The 16858-nt window shown below is 47.1% G+C and overlaps 1 protein-coding gene across 2 annotated transcripts in view; it reads right to left on the minus strand.

The window, feature by feature from the left end:
* The window catches only part of EPG5 (ectopic P-granules 5 autophagy tethering factor), a 568130-nt gene that overhangs the window by 400976 nt on the left and 150296 nt on the right, over positions 1-16858 (minus strand). For both annotated transcript variants that reach the window (XM_069218853.1, XM_069218854.1), the window contains exons 17-19: positions 16709-16849; positions 15544-15688; positions 6580-6777 (exon numbers count right to left, since the gene is read on the minus strand). In XM_069218853.1, the coding sequence (XP_069074954.1) occupies positions 6580-6777; positions 15544-15688; positions 16709-16849 (484 nt within the window). The remainder of the gene's footprint in view (positions 1-6579; positions 6778-15543; positions 15689-16708; positions 16850-16858) is intronic.

Consider the following 16858-nt stretch of genomic DNA (forward strand, 5'->3'; position numbering starts at 1 on the left):
AGTGGGAGAGGGGGAAAAGAGTACGCAAATATCCCTGACCAGTTCATCCATAGTGCATTGCCCTGAGTCTGATTGTACTGTTGTGGGTACCTGGATGCGAAGTTTTGGCATTTTGAGTTTTCTTTTGTTGCAAATAGATCTATTTGTGGCGTTCCCCACATTCTGAAGTAAGTGTTTAGTATTTGGGGGTGAATTTCCCATTCGTGGATCTGTTGGTGATCCCAAGAGAGATTGTCTGCTAACTGATTCTGAATCCCTGGAATAAATTGTGCTATTAGGCGAATGTGGTTGTGAATCGCCCAATGCCATATTTTTTGTGTTAGGAGACACAACTGTGTTGAATGTGTTCCTCCCTGTTTGTTTAGGTAATACATTGTTGTCATGTTCTCTGTTTTGACAAGAGTGTATTTGTGAGTTATTATGGGTTGAAATGCTTTGAGCGCTAGAAACACAGCTAACAGATCTAAGTGGTTTATATGAAACTGTCTTTGCTGAATGTCCCATTGTCCTTGGATGCTGTGCTGATTGAGATGTGCTCCCCACCCTGTCATGGATGCATCTGTCGTTATTACGTATTGTGGCACTGGGTCTTGAAAAGGCAGCCCTTGGTTTAAATTTATACTGTTCCACCATTGAAGCGAGATGTATGTTTGGCGGTCTATCAACACCAGATCTAGAAGTTGACCCTGTGCCTGTGACCACTGTGATGCTAGGCACTGTTGTAAGGGCCGCATGTGCAACCTTGCGTTTGGGACAATGGCTATGCATGAGGACATCATGCCTAGGAGTTTCATTACTAATTTGACCTGTATCTTTTGGTTTGGATACATGGCTTGTATTAAATTGTGGAATGTTTGGACTCTTTGTGGACTTGGAGTGGCAATTCCTTTTACTGTGTTGATTGCTGCTCCTAGGTATTGCTGTGTTTGACACGGCAGAAGGTGCGACTTTGAGTAATTGATTGAGAAACCTAGTTTGTGTAGGGTTTCTATGACATAATTTGTGTGTTGTGAACACTGTATTTGCGTGTTGGTTTTGATTAACCAATCGTCTAGGTACGGGAAAACATGTATTTGCTGCCTTCTGATATGTGCAGCTACTACTGCTAGACATTTTGTAAAAACTCTTGGCGCAGTCGTTATTCCGAATGGCAACACTTTGAATTGGTAATGTATCCCTTGAATACAAACCTTAGATACTTTCTGTGTGAAGGATGTATTGGTATATGGAAATATGCATCCTTTAGATCCAGTGTTGTCATGTAGTCTTGTTGTTTGAGCAGTGGGATTACTTCTTGTAATGTAACCATGTGAAAGTGGTCTGACGATGTATGTATTTAATATTCTGAGATCTAGTATAGGTCTTAGAGTTTTGTCTTTCTTGGGTATCAGAAAGTACAGTGAGTAAACTCCTGTGTTTAGTTCCTGTTTTGGTACTAATTCTATTGCCTCTTTTTGGAGCAATGCTTGAACTTCTAGTCCTAGAAGATTTATATGCTGTTTTGACATACTGTGTGTTTTCGGTGGGACTGTTGGAGGGAATTCGCGAAATTCTATGCAATAACCATGCTGGATAATTGCTAGTACCCAAGTATCTGTTGTTATCTCCTCCCAATGTTTGTAAAATTGGCTTAGTCTTCCCCCCACAGGTGTTATGTGATGGGGATGTGTGACTTGTAAGTCACTGCTTATTTTGAGGACTTTTGGGGCTTTGGAATTTTCCTCTATTTTTTTGGAATTGTCCCCCTCTATATTGCCCCCGAAAACTTCCCTGCTGATATTGGCTTTGGTAAGTGGGCCTTGTTTGTGATGTTGTGGTTTCTGTAGGTTGTCCTCGAAACCCTCCCCTAAAAGGTGTTTTGCGAAATGTGCCTCTGCTCTGCGGGGAGTAGAGTGCGCCCATGGCTTTTGCTGTATCAGTGTCTTTTTTGAGTTTATCAATAGCAGTGTCGACTTCCGGCCCAAACAACTGCTGTTCATTAAATGGCATATTTAGCACGGCTTGTTGAATTTCCGGCTTGAAACCTGACGTGCGCAGCCATGCGTGCCTTCTTATTGTTATTGCAGTATTTACTGCCCTTGCAGCCGTATCTGCTGCATCCATTGAAGACCGTATCTGATTATTAGAGATACTTTGTCCTTCTTCCACCACTTGTTGTGCTCTTTTTTGGAACTCCTTGGGTAAGTGTTCTATCAAATGTTGCATCTCATCCCAGTGAGCTCTATCATATCTTGCCAAAAGTGCTTGTGAATTGGCAATGCGCCATTGGTTTGCTGCTTGTGCTGCAACCCTTTTGCCCGCAGCATCAATTTTGTGACTCTCTTTGTCTGGAGGTGGTGCGTCCCCCGAGGTATGAGAGTTTGCTCTCTTACGAGCTGCCCGACAACTACTGAGTCTGGTGTTAACTGGGTTGTAATATAAACAGGATCTGTTGGCGGTGGCTTGTACTTTTTCTCCACCCTTGGAGTTATTGCTCGGCCTTTAACAGGATCCTGAAAGATTTGTTTTGAATGTTTTAGCATTCCTGGGAGCATAGGTAGTCTTTGGTATTGGCTATGAGTGGAGGATAGCGTGTTAAACAAAAAGTCATCCTCAATTGGTTCGGAATGCAAGGTGACGTTATGGAAAGCAGCTGCCCTTGCGATCACCTGTGTGTAAGATGTACTGTCCTCAGGAGGGGACGGCCTGGCAGGGTACGAGTCTGGGCTGTTGTCCGATACTGGAGCATCGTAACGGTCCCATGCATCGGGATCATCTTGACTCATGGCAGTATGAGTCGGGGAGTGCATCAGTGGAGGAGTTGCTACTGGTGATGTGTGCACTGATGGTGGTGGAGACGGTGGTGGAGTTGTTTTCTTTGCCACCTTTGCTTGTGGCTCCTTGTCCTTTTTTTGAAAGGCAAGTTTTCTTTTTATTTTAATTGGGGGAAGAGTGGTTATCCTCCCTGTGTCTTGATGAATGTGGAGCCTTCTTTGAGTATAGTCTGGCTCTACAGCTTGAAGTTCCTCTCCAAATCTATGTTTTTGCATTTGGGAGGACAATCCCTGTTCCTCTGTATAGGAACCTGTTTTCGGCTCCGAGGCTGGATGTTTCGGAACCGAAACTTTTTCGGACGTCTTTTTAGGCTCCGAAGAAACCTTTGTAATTTTCGGCGTAGAGGTTTCTCGGTGCCGAATTTGTTCGGTGCCGCTGTCACGGTGCCGAAATTTCTCGGAGGCGATGTCTCGGGTCCGAGATTGCTGTGTGGCGGTATCTCGACCGGAGTCGGATGACTTCGACACCAGCGTGCCCTTTTTCGGTGCCTTGGCTCGGTCACCTATTTTTTGGGTTAAGCCATGGCCTTTTGGTGGTGGCGCCCCCTGGGCTTTTGTTGACTTCTCGTGAGTCTTATGTTTCGATGTCTTACTCACGGTTTTCGGCATTTCTTCGGCCTCGAGCTCTTCCGAGTCCGACTCTTGGATAGAGAAAGCTTCCTCTTCTTCCTCGAAAAGCTCTTGTCCTGTCGGCGTCGACGCCATCTGCAATCTTCTGGCTCTTCGGTCTCTTAACGTCTTTCTGGACCGAAACGCTCGACAGGCCTCACAAGTATCTTCCTTGTGCTCTGGGGACAAGCACAAGTTACAGACCAGATGCTGATCCGTATACGGATACTTGTTATGGCATTTTGGACAGAAGCGGGGTCCGTTCCATCAGCCTTGAAGTCGCACGTGGCCGGGCCGACCAGGCCCCGACGGGGGATCGAAAAAACCCCGAAGGGCCACCGGAGCTCTTCAAAATTCGGTGTCGATCTGTTGTAACTAACCCGATACCGAACGCAAACAATACCGACGTTTTTTCCGAGATTCTAACTAACTTTCCGACCCGAAACACGGAGCGAAAAGGAACACGTCCGAACCCGATGGCGGAAAAAAAACAATCTAAGATGGAGTCGACGCCCATGCACAATGGAGTCGAAATGGGAGGAGTCCCTCGGTCTCGTGACTCGAAAAAGACTTCTTCTAAGAAAAACAACTTGTAACACTCCGAGCCCAACACCAGATGGTGGGATGTGCACAGCATGTGTATCTGCAGCTACACATGCCATCAAACATATATATATATATATATATATATACATCCTACTGGCTGTCCTACCTCCCGCAAAGTGTTTTTTGTTTTGCTAATAACTAAAAAGAGGGGGAGTCCCAAAATGTGTTTCCCCATGCAATTTCCCAATGGGATTTTGAACACAACTACTGCCTGGGCTGCTGCACAGCATTGCACCAAATTTGGCAGAAAGATAGCTCTTGGTCCAGAAAGAGCCCTTTTGTGATTTGGCGTAAATATGTTCAGTAATTCTGGAGATATTAAAGGAAAAACAAATTTGTGTATCTAACTCTAACTAGTGCCCTCACCCTGCACTGCTAATTACCCCACATACTAAAACACTCAAACATCTTATATGACACCATTTATAATATCTCGCAGTTGTTTGGGGTCAAGGACAATGAGTATTTATGTTTATTTTGTTCTTGGGAGAAGTAGGCCTAACTCCCTGCAGCACAAACCCTTAAGCTGCCAGTTTACAGGGAAGGGAACTGTCTGCTGTTGAGGTAATATTTGTGTCCAATGCTGTTCGAACTTCCATTTATGGTTCATTAATGCAAAGCCTTTATTACAAGAGTGAGCTATCTGAATAAACTGTGTAAGGTCAAACTGCACTACTGACAGAGGTTCCAGTAAAAAAGAGATGTGTACACACCCGTTTGAAAAGTTTAAGAACATGAGGCTATGCATAATGCTCCCAGAATGCTCTGTGAATAGATGCAAATCTTTGCAGAAGCTTGTAAGCAGGATTGCTGATTCTTTGCTTTCAAAACAAAATGTTAAAAAAATAAAATGCAAGTAGGAAAAACATTATTTTGCTAAATTACTGTGAAATTTTAGGTACTAATTCTTTGAACCATTTAGTCAACTGTATTGATGCATACTAGTATTTCCAAAACATTTTCATGATGGAAAATCAGTGTAACCATTTTCAACAAGATTATGGGAAACATGAAAATAAACAAACACTGACAATGCCAACCGATCCGACATTGGTGGTCAGTCCTTTGGTTTTGTCATTTGTTTTGACATGGCTTTTGTAACACTATGTTGTTGCGGGAGCTGCCAGGCCCTCACCATTGCAACAAACATTAGCAAAAAAGCAAAAGAAAATATTTGGCCTCAAAAAGCACACATTGCCACAGTAGTTTCTGGCACTGAACAAAACTACTGTGTGCACCAACGTGTTTCTTGTGGAAGAGCAGAATATTATCACTCACAGTACATCGAGCCAACAGATTGGTAGGCGAGAGAAACAGAATTTTAATAAAAACAAAATGTCTTAGCTAATGCCAGACATAATTGGGATCCCACAATTGGGATCCCAATTCTAAAAGAAAGTCACAAAAGCGCACCCATGGTATACATCTTTGCATTAGTGCCCAAAAGGAATGAACACAAATTTACAGAAGTAGACCAATAAATTGTACTCCTAGAACATATTTGTGGATTGTATTTTAGCATGAGCAAACATGCATGTGTAGATTGCTCTTAGAACAATCTATTGAGCATTTACATGTTCACTTTCCCTCCAACCCCATTTTTCCCCAACCCTGGAAGATCTTCTACTTCTGTCCTTGTCATGAGTAAATTTCCAACCTTTTTCAGTGTGGGAAAAGATTAGAGAAGAGCTAGTGAAAATCCTTAAAACATGCATTTTAGTAGGTTTACACAGACTCAAAAGCTGTGGGAGCCCTGGAACTATTGCTTACTGCTTCCTCCAGCCCCAGTATGCAGATTTACAGAAAGGAGGGAGGATAAGGAAATTGCTATAGTAAGGCAAGAAATTGCTAGTATTCAAGCCCTACAATAGTGTTAGCCGAGGCATAATCATAGAGGCTGTTAGCAGGGCTCTTACATAATGAGATTGCTGCCATAATTTGTCGCTGCACTACATGGGCCCAAAGGGACAAGTATATTTTTGGTACAGAACAAGTAGATTTATGAAGCAACTAATTGCATGGACAAGTTGATATTTTATTAAATTCCACACCCCTGGCTAGGAAACATTTGCTGTAAAATTATTAATGTGAAAACTGTGCATGGCGGGGCGCAAGACCCTGGTAAAATTATTGCATGACAAAGGCATTGCAGGCATGTGTGGTAAAGGCATATGTAGTAATGTCATACAACCCCCATGGATGGGTAATTTCTCCACCTTACTTATTACACATATGCAGACAAGACCCACACCATCAGCAAGGCTGCAAAGAACTGGGAAACAAGAGAATATGGTTGCAACCAACAACAATGGCTGGAAAAATGGCAACAGAGCAACTGTTGAAGGTATGCAGTCATATTCAAGAAAGACACGTATGTGTCACTAAACATCTTCAATAGCAGATTCTGTTGAGCATGGGAAAAAGTCAGAATTTGTGAGTGTGAAGAATTAGCACCACATTTATTACAAGACGTGCACCTAAAGATATGTAAAGATATACATGAAATGAAACACATGTTTTCAACTTTGTGATGTTTCATTACATCTCTTACCTTATGCTGTTGATAAAGTATCTTCTGCACACATTCTTCTTGCATGTTCCTAAATGCTGCTTTACACAACTGATCCATCAGGTAGAGGTTGGCCTTCTCTCTGTGCCAAAGTGACCTACTTGTCAGCAGTTGAACCCAGAACTCCAACACAGCAACAGGACCAACTTGATTAGGCAAGCTGCTAGCTGAAACATGAGTCTGTCGAAAGACCCAACATTACTGGTATGCATGGGTACACATAAACTGCTCAAAGAAAAAAAAAACATTATGATAGGAAAGTATTTGTTTATACTTACCTTCCTAAATGTACAAGTTACTTACCTTCGGTAACAAAATATCTGGTAGAGAAATATTCTAGTTGCAGATTCCTTACCTTAGAATTTTCCCCCAGGCTTCAGACTGGATCCGGAGATTTTTCTTTGAGCAATACCCTTGCGCGTCGGTAGGTGGCATCGGTCGACTCCGCAGGCGTCGTAGCCGTCGTGGGCGATGTGATGACGTCGGGAGTAGTACATAGACGCCACCCTCGCACAGTGACGTCAGATTCTTTTTACGACTTTCCACCCCAGAGCGCAGAGCTGCTAAGAACACTGAAATTGAGATTGTGCGCCAGAGCTAAGGACCTGAAAGGGGGAATCCCTGTCCCTAGAAATCAGTTCGCAAGCGGGAGGATGGGTGGGCAGTAAGGAATCTGCAACTAGAATATGTCTCTACCAGATATTTCGTTACCGAAGGTAAGTAACTTGTACATCTGGTAGAGACTTCTAGTTGCAGATTCTTACCTTAGAATAGATACCCAAGCAATGCCATCCTCAGAGGTGGGCTGCGAACCAAGATCATAGTAGAAAGTCCTGCAGGACTGAACGACCAAAGTAGCCGTCTCGACGGACCTGACTATCCAGTCAGTAATGCTTAGCAAACGTATGCAGGGATGCCCAGGTAGCTGCCTGACAGATATCCAGGACAAGAACTCCGCCTGCTAATGCAGTGGAAACAGCAGTTGCTCTGGAGGAATGAGCACGCAAGCTTTCAGGAGGTTGCTTTTTAGCCAAAGCATAGCACGTTTTAATGCAAAGAAGCACCCATCGAGAGATGGTACGCTTTTTCACCGCCTTCCCTTTTTTCGCACCCACATAGCCAACGAATAGTTGATCGTCCACCCGGAAATCTTTAGTACGATTGAGGTAGAACGCCAACGCTCTTTTTGGATCCAGACGGTGGAGTTTCTCCTCCTCTTGGGAAGAATGTGGGGGTGAGTAGAAGGTAGGCAAAGTGATGGACTGGCCTACATGAAATGGTGTAACCACCTTAGGAAGGAAGGAAGCTCTAGGTTTTGAGGAAAGGGCCTGAAGCTCACTCACCCTGCGAGCAGAGGTGATAGCGACCAGAAAGACGGTCTTGAAGGTGAGGAGCTGCAAGGGACAATTATGCATTGGCTCAAAGGGGGTACACATCAAATAGGTAAGTACAAGATTAAGGACCCACTGAGGCATGATAAATGGAGTGGGAGGAAATAAGTAGGTGGGCCCTTTTAGGAACCTACTCACTATAGGAGATTTAAAGAGACAGGGCTGATCAGGTAGCTAAGAAAGGCGGAAATGGCAGATAAATACCCTTTAAGGGTGCCCAAAGCAGAGCCCTGCTGGGCTAAAGAAAGAATGAACAGAAGAACCTCTGAAAGAGGGGCAGAAAGGGGATCAACAGATTTGTTGGTAAACCATGCCACAAATGTATTCCAACCACAGACGTATACAGTTTTAGTCGATGGACGCCTGGCTGCCAAGATAACATTGCAGACTTCGGGTGGAAGGGCAAAAGCCGTCAACTGTTGCCGCTCAATCTCCACACATGAAGGCGGAGGTTGGACAGGTTCGGGTGAAGAACCGTCCCCTGGTGCTGCGACAGAAGATCCGCCCGAAGAGGCAGTCTGAGTGGAGGATCGATGGACATGCTCAATAGCTCTGGATACCACACTCTTCGAGCCCAGCTCCTGAGCCACCAAGATGACTTGGGCCCGGTCGTTCTTGATTTTCTTGAGAACTCTGGGCAGAAGAGGGATAGGCGGGAAGGTGTAAAGGAGGCCTGAGCTCCACTCGAGACAAAAAGCGTCGCCGAGCGAGTGCTGCCTTGGAAACTCCAATGCACAAAACAGCTGACATTGCGCGTTCTCTGCGGTGGCGAACATATCTAACCAAGGCTCTCCCCACTGCTGAAAAAGACATTGCGGCACCTCCGGATGGAGATGCCATTCGTGATCAGCTGCGCATCGACGGCTGAGTTCGTCTACTCTGGTGTTGAGGGATCCCGCCAGATGCTGAACCATCAGGGTAATGCCCTGATGTTCCAGCCATGTCCAGAGGCATAGTGACTCCTGACAAAAAGTCCAGGACCCTACTCCGCCCTGTTTGTTGGAGTACCACATGGCGGTAGTATTGTCTGTGAACACCTGCACTACTTTCCATTTGAGAGAGGGAAGAAATGCTTTCAACGCAAGCCTGATCGCCCGGAGCTCCAGCAGATTTATATGAAGTCCGGACACCACCAGAGACTAGAGGCCTCTGATCTCCGCCTCTCCCATGTGGCGCCCTAACCGATAAGTGACGCATCTGTCACTATAGAGAGACCTGGTTGGGGAAGGGAGAGGGATCTGCCGTGGACCCAATTTGGATTCGAAAGCCACCACTGCAGGTCTTTCGCAGTTCCCTCCAAAATCTGGACCAGGTCGGATAGATTCCCCTGATCCTGATGCTGGACCCACTGGAACTTCAGGTCCCACTGCAGAGCCCGCATATGCCATCTGGCATGTGTGACTAGCAGGATGCAGGAGGCCATGAGGCCCAGCAGCCTCAGAGTCAATCGCACCGAAACCCAAGACCAAGGCCGAAAGACTGGAATCATAGCCTGAATGTCTTGGACTCGTTTGTGGGGAGAATAAGCCCAATATTGCACTGTGTCCATAACTGCCCCGATAAAAGGGAGCAACTGAGAGGGAGTCAGGTGTGACTTCGGCACCTTGATAGTGAACCCCAGCATGTGCAGAAGGTCCGCCGTAGTCTGAAGGTGGGAGACGACTTTCTGGGGCGAGACCGCCTTCAACAGCCAGTCGTCGAGGTAGGGGAAGACTGAGACCCCTAACCTGCGCAGATGAGCTGCAACCACCGCCATCACTTTGGTGAACACCCGAGGGGCGCTGGTAAGGACGAAGGGGAGCACGGTAAACTGAAGGTGCTCGTGACCTACCATGAATCGTAGGTAACGTCTGTGGGCAGGCAGGATGAGAATATGGAAATATGCGTCCTGCAAGTCCAACACTACTATCCAGTCTCCTGGGTCTAAGGCAGACAGAACCTGAGCCAGGGTGAGCATTTAGAATGTCTCCTTCTTGAGGAAGTAGTTCAGGTCCTGAAGGTCTAGGATAGGACGTAAGCCCTTGTCCTTCTCTGGTATCAGAAAGTAGCGGGAATAACAACCACGACCTACTTCTGGCACAGGGACCTTTTCAATAGCTCCCTTGGCCAAGAGAGCCACGGCTTCCTGGCGGAGAAGCGCCAAATGATCCTCCGGAAGGTGATGGAAGGATGGTGGCATGTGTGGTGGAGCAGATTCGAAAGGGAAGAAGTAGCCCTTCAGAATAATCTGCAAAACCCACCCATCCATGGTGATATGTTCCCAGTGGGGCAGATGATGGGGAATCCCGCCACCAACTGGGCAGGAGTGAGGGTAAGGACTAGGAGGGTTTGGAGGCTGCAGCAGGAGCAGAGGTGGACTGGACAGACCTCTGGTTCCCTGTCCCACGGCCACGTGGGATTCCGCGTCCTCGGCCACGCACAGGCTAGCCAGCATGCGTGGCACAGTGGCTGTGTGAAGGACGTGACAGGGCATCCCTTACCTGTCCACCAAAGGGGCAAAAAGCGGACTGTGGTGGGCAAGAGACCGAGGAAAGACCGAGGGACCGAGCCGTAGCCCGGGAATCCTTGAATCTCTCCAAGGCCGAGTCCGCTTTGTCTCCGAAGAGACGTGTGCCATCAAAGGGCATGTCCATGAGTGACTGTTCCCCCGAGAAACCAGAAGTGTGTAACCAGGTGTGGCGCAGTAAGGCCACTGTCGTTGAAACTGATCTGCCCAGAGAGTCGGTCGTATCCAGCCCACAATGGATTGTGAACTTTGCTGCATCTCTCCCATCATTCACTGCTTGGGAGACGATATCACAGGCCTCCTCCGGTACCTGCGGCAGGACCTGCGCAACCGTAACCCACAGGGAGTGGGTATAACGGCCCAAAAGGCATGCGGTGTTCACAGACCGCAGCGCTAGACTAGAAGAAGAAAACAACTTCTTGCTTAACTGTTCCATCCTTTTGGATTCCCTATCCGGGGGTGCGGAAGGGAACGCGCCTGAAGAAGAGGAAGCCTGGATAACAAGACTATTAGGCGTGGGGTGTTGGGACAGGAATTTAGGGTCGCTCGGAGCGGGCCGATGGCGGCGTGCGATAGTCCTATTCACAGGAGCCCCTGTGTTGGGTTTGGACCATGTACCCAAAAGGACATCGGTGAGGGCTTCACTGAATGGTAAAAGGGGTTCTGAAGTAGAAGCCCCAGGCTGAAGTACCTCCATCAGGAGATTAGACCTGACCTCTACAGTAGGAAGCTCAAGGCCAAGGACCATAAGTTGCTCTCTCCGCCGTAGCCACTGCAGGAGGAGACAGCATGCCAGCGTCAGGAGAAGTATCTAGACCACTGGCTTCCCCCAATTCCTGTGCCCAGGCCATTGCAGGGTCATCCTGGTATTCATAAGGGTCCAGGGACCCCTCCAATTCCTACCCATATTCGTACCCATAGTGTAAGGAAATGGCTCCCTGTTGCAGTTACCCCCCACTTTTTGCCTGATACTGATGCTGACTTGACTGAGAAGTGTGCTGGGACCCTGCTAACCAGGACCCAGCACAAGTGTTCTTTCACCTAAAATGTACCATTGTTTCCACACCCCTGGCACACAGAGAAGTCTCTTGTAAAAGGTACCAGTGGTACCAAGGGCCCTGTGACCAGGGAAAGGGTTGCAGCATATGTTGTGCCACCCTAAGGGACCCCTCACCTAACACATGCACACTGCCATTGTAGATTGTGTGTGTTGGTGGGGAGAAAAAGGCACAGTCGACATGGCATCCCCCTCAGGATGCCATGCCCACAAAATACGGCCAGTGGCATAGGTAAGTCACCCCTCTAGCAGGCCTTACAGCCCTAAGGCAGGGTGCACTGTACCACAGGTGAGGGCATAGCTGCATGAGCAATATGCCCCTACAGTGTCTAAGTACATTCTTAGACATTGTAAGTACAGTGTGGCCATATTAAGTATATGGTCTGGGAGTTTGTCAAAAGCGAACTCCACAGCTCCATAATGGCTACACTGAATACTAGGACGTTTTGTATCAAACTTCTCAGAATAATAAACCCACACTGATGCCAGTGTTGGATTTATTAAACAATGCACACAGAGGGCATCTTAGAGATGCCCCTTGTATTTTACCCAATTGTTCAGGGCAGGACTGACTGGTCTGTGCCAGCCTGCTGCTGAGAGACGAGTTTCTGACTCCATGTGGTGAGAGTCTTTGTGCTCTCTGAGGACAGAAACAAAAGCCTGCTCTGGGTGGAGGTGCTTTACACCTCCCCCCTGCAGGAACTGTAACACCTATCAGTGAGCCTCAAAGGCTCAGGCTTCGTGTTACAATGCCCCAGGGCACTCCAGCTAGTGGAGATGCCCGCCCCCCTGGACACAGCCCCCACTTTTGGCGGCAAGTCCAGAGGAGATAATAAGAAAAACAAGGAGGAGTCACCCACCAGTCAGGACAGCCCCTAAGGTGCCCTGAGCTGAAGTGACCCCTGCCTTTAGAAATCCTCCATCTTGGTTTTGGAGGATTACCCCAATAGGATTAGGGATGTGCCCCCTCCCCTCAGGGAGGAGGCACAAAGAGGGTGTAGCCACCCTCAAGGACAGTAGCCATTGGCTACTACCCTCCCAGACCTAAAAACACCCCTAAATTCAGTATTAACCAGAACCTAGGAAACAAGATTCATGCAACCTAAAGAAGAAGAAGGGCTGCTGGCCTGAAGCCCTGCAGTGAAGATGGAGACGACAACTGATTTGGCGCCAGCCCCACCAGCCTGTCTCCCTACTTCGACGAAAACTGCAACAGCGACGCATCCAACAGGGACCAGCGACCTCTGAAGCCTCAGAGGACTGCCCTGCATCTAAAGGACCAAGAAGCTCCCGAGAACAGCGGCCCTGTTCAACAAACTGCAACTCTTTGCAACAAAGAGCACACGTTTCCCGCCTGAAGCGTGAGACTTTCCACTCTGCACCCGACGCCCCCGGCTCGACCTGCGGAAAACTAACACTACAGGGAGGACTCCCCGGCGACTGCGAGCCCATGAGTAGCCAGAGTTGACCCTCCTGAGCCCCCACAGCGACGCCTGCAGAGGAAATCCAGAGGATCCCCCTGACCGCGACTGCCTGTAACAAGGGACCCGACGCCTGGAACCAACACTGCACCCGCAGCCCCCAGGACCTGAAGGAACCGAACTCCAGTGCATGAGCGACCCCCAGGCGACCCTCTGCCTAGCCCAGGTGGTGGCTACCCCGAGGAGCCCCCCTTGTGCCTGCCTGCATCGTTGAATAGACACCCCCATTGCTTTCAATACGAAACCAGGCGCCTGTTTCCACTTTGCACCCGGCCGCCCCTGTGCCGCTGAGGGTGTACTTTCTGTGCCTGCTTGTGTCCCCCCCGGTGCCCTACAAAACCCCCCTGGTCTGCCCTCCAAAGACGCGGGTACTTACCTGCTGGCAGACTGGAACCGGGGCACCCCTATTTCCATTGAAGCCTATGTGTTTTGGGCACCACTTTGACCTCTGCACCTGACCGGCCCTGAGCTGCTGGTGTGGTAACTTTGGGGTTGCCTTGAACCCCCAATGGTGGGCTACCTTGGATCCAACTTTAAACCCTGTAAGTGTTTTACTTATCTGTGAACTTAACAAATACTGACCTCCCCCAGGAACTGTTGATTTATGCAGTGTCCACTTTTAAAATAGCTTATTGCCATTTTTTTCAAAACTGTACATGCTATTGTGATTATTCAAAGTTCCTAGAATACCTGAGTGAAATACCTTTCATTTGAAGTATTACTTGTAAATCTTGAACCTGTGGTTCTTAAAATAAACTAAGAAAATATATTTTTCTATATAAAAACCTATTGGCCTGGATTTTGTCTTTGAGTGTGTGTTTCTCATTTATTGCCTGTGTGTGTACAACAAATGCTTAACACTACCCTCTGTTAAGCCTACTGCTTGACCACACTACCACAAAATATAACATTAGAATTATTTCTTTTTGCCACTATCTTACCTCTAAGGGGAACCCTTGGACTCTGTGCACACTATTTCTTACTTTGAAATAGTATATACAGAGCCAACTTCCTACACATAGGAAAGAGGGTCCGAATCCGACCTGGGGCGAATAGGCCCCACCGAAGCCGAAGGCGGAATCGGCCGACGCCGCTCCGACTCCGAGTCGCCAAGGATAATAATTGGGTCGACGATAGTGGGCACCACCGACACCGGGAGCGTCATTAATCAAGCCGCCGCCGGGGAAGGTCTCAAGTGTGCGACCAGCACCGGTACGGATCCGTGCACAGATCCGGAGGTGACCTCGGTGGCCGAAGCCGCCGGCATGGAACCCAAAGGCCCCTCAGCCGAACCCCTTGGGCCCAAAGGCGCTGTATCGGGGTCGGCCTGCCCAAAAATGAGGCGCATGGCCTCGTAAAACTCTTTAAGTTGGGCAGGGGTCGCTCCGGCTCCAGGAAACTCAGGGAAGCGCGTAGCCGACACAGGCGCAGGCTCCGAGGACAGAGGCCTCAGACGAGCGAAGGCGCGAAGTCGTAGAGCGATGGGACTTCTTCGACTTCTTCTTACCTTGACCCGAGGATTTAGAAGAAGACGAGTGGTGATGACTCCGCGACCGATCTCGAGACCTTCCTCTCAAGCGAGTGCCAGGCCGCCATTAGCTTTAGGGACCGATCCCTCAAAGCCTTCGGGTGCATGGCCTGACACTCGGAGCACGACTTCGGAGTGTGGTCGTGCTCGAGGCACCACAGACAAACGCAATGAGCATCCGTCACCGACATTGTCCGATGGAGGTCCTCACAAGGCTTGACCCGGTCTTCGGGGACATCCTCGACGCACCAAAGTTTGTACACAAAAAAACTTGACAAAACGGTCGAAATCGGCCAAGAAAACAGCCGAGGGTAGCTCTGCTCTGGACCAGCGCGTGGCGCGGAAAGAAAAGAACTGACATCACTGCGCGGAGGCGGCGTCTATGTACTACCCCCGATGTCATCACGGCGACCACGACGTCTATGACCCCTGCGGAGTCGACCGACGCCACCTACTGACACGCAAGGGTATTGCTCGAAGAAAAATCTCCGGATCCAGTCTGACGCCTGGGGGAAAATTCTAAGGTAAGGAATCTGCAACTAGAAGTCTCTATCAGATACAAATTATACATCAACAATTCCATTCTAATAAAAACACTAGCTACAAACTGCAAACAAAGAGCGCTAAAAGTAATTAATTAAATGAATGACTGAACCTTAAACTCGGGGGCTCATTTCATACCACAATTTTAAGCTCTCAGCTGTAAAAGCAATTTTGGGCCCAACATCAAAGGGAGGCAGTCCAGCCCAAAACAGTAGATCACATATCCTTGTTACAACATTTCCCCTGAAAATCTCTGTCTTGTTTAGATGCACCCCTGAGGACTGGACATTTCTTTAAGGTATCAGAGAGACAGCGTATATAAACTTAGCTCAAAGCACCTCTTCTTTATGGGAGTGTTGAACTTCTAACCACAGTTACTGGCTTTAAGACAGTACAATAATGTCACACAAATTAAGTAACATTCCCGCTACTTCTCTTACCTGGATCATGCTGTCCAGCATCTTTATATTTTCACCATAACTCACTCCTATCAAATGCTGTGTAACCTTCTGTGTCACGTGTTGAGTCATCCCTTGAGGAATGCCACTGTCAAGGTGTAGGAACAGATAGACATACGACAAAAACCTAAGGAAACAAACTGATTGTTAAACTGTCTCCAATGAATCCACTGTTATACACTCTAGCTACTTGATCGCTTTCCTTTGTGAACTCTGCCACCAAGTACTCTGTAATCGATCTCATAACTAGCAAAACAAAAGTATAAGCCTATGACTAAAGCAAAGTGGAACGCAGAGGAAAAATATGTATTTGGCTCTTTTGTACCCATTAGTTGTGCACATTTATTATGCCCATTCCTGCAGTACGCTGACTGTCGAACCTAGTTACTTATCCCAGAGTCCCGATTCTGCATTATTTTAACATTTTAGTAATCTGGTAATTCCTATCAGAACAATGTTCATATGATCATCCTTGAGAATTCTGAACACCGTCTTCAGTATCTCCTCAACACTCCAGTCAAGAGCTGACACAAACTGGACAGTGGTGGTTCTTGGCCATGAACTGGCTAAGGCTAAATATAAACTATGTATAATCTTGAGTCTAGGAAATTAAACAATTAAGCATCAGTGAGAAAAAATAAATAAAAAGTAAAGCGGAAATGGTTTCTTCTTATTAAAAAACAAACACTATTTCAGATAGTCTGATTATGTTTAAGAATTCTCACACATGAACAAAGCATGCAATATAAATGATACCTACGTTAGCAGGACTATTCATTTTATTTTTCCACTTACGAAACAGTGGACGACTTAAGAATTAAAAGCAAAATCAATATGCAAACTTAGCGATACCATAACCTCTAAGGTGAAATTGCAGACCATGAATTGTCAGATAAAGTATAAATGCACAATGACAAATATTTAACTTAAACCTGATATTTTTCAATAAATATTACAAGACCATCTTAATAACCTAAACTGTATATGTGTGATCAAATTCTTCTCCTCTAACAGTCCTATCTGCGCACTGGGTGCTCAAACGTTCGTAAACAGAGTAGATATGTAGATAAAGAACAACAAATAATCTGAATAACAACTGCCCAAAGTGCTACAAACAGTAAAATTCCAACAGAACCATCTGGCTTACTGTTCATTCTTCAGAAGATAGTACTGGCAGGGGTAGAAGAGAGGCAAGACTTTATCCATCACATGGATTACTGCTCTAAGGTGCCTGGAATGCACAAGGACACCTAGCAAAGGAATCCCATCTGCACAAAACTTTTCAATACTGCAAGAG

Source organism: Pleurodeles waltl, chromosome 1_1 (assembly GCF_031143425.1).
Source record: "Pleurodeles waltl isolate 20211129_DDA chromosome 1_1, aPleWal1.hap1.20221129, whole genome shotgun sequence".
NCBI classification, from domain to species: Eukaryota; Metazoa; Chordata; class Amphibia; order Caudata; family Salamandridae; genus Pleurodeles; species Pleurodeles waltl.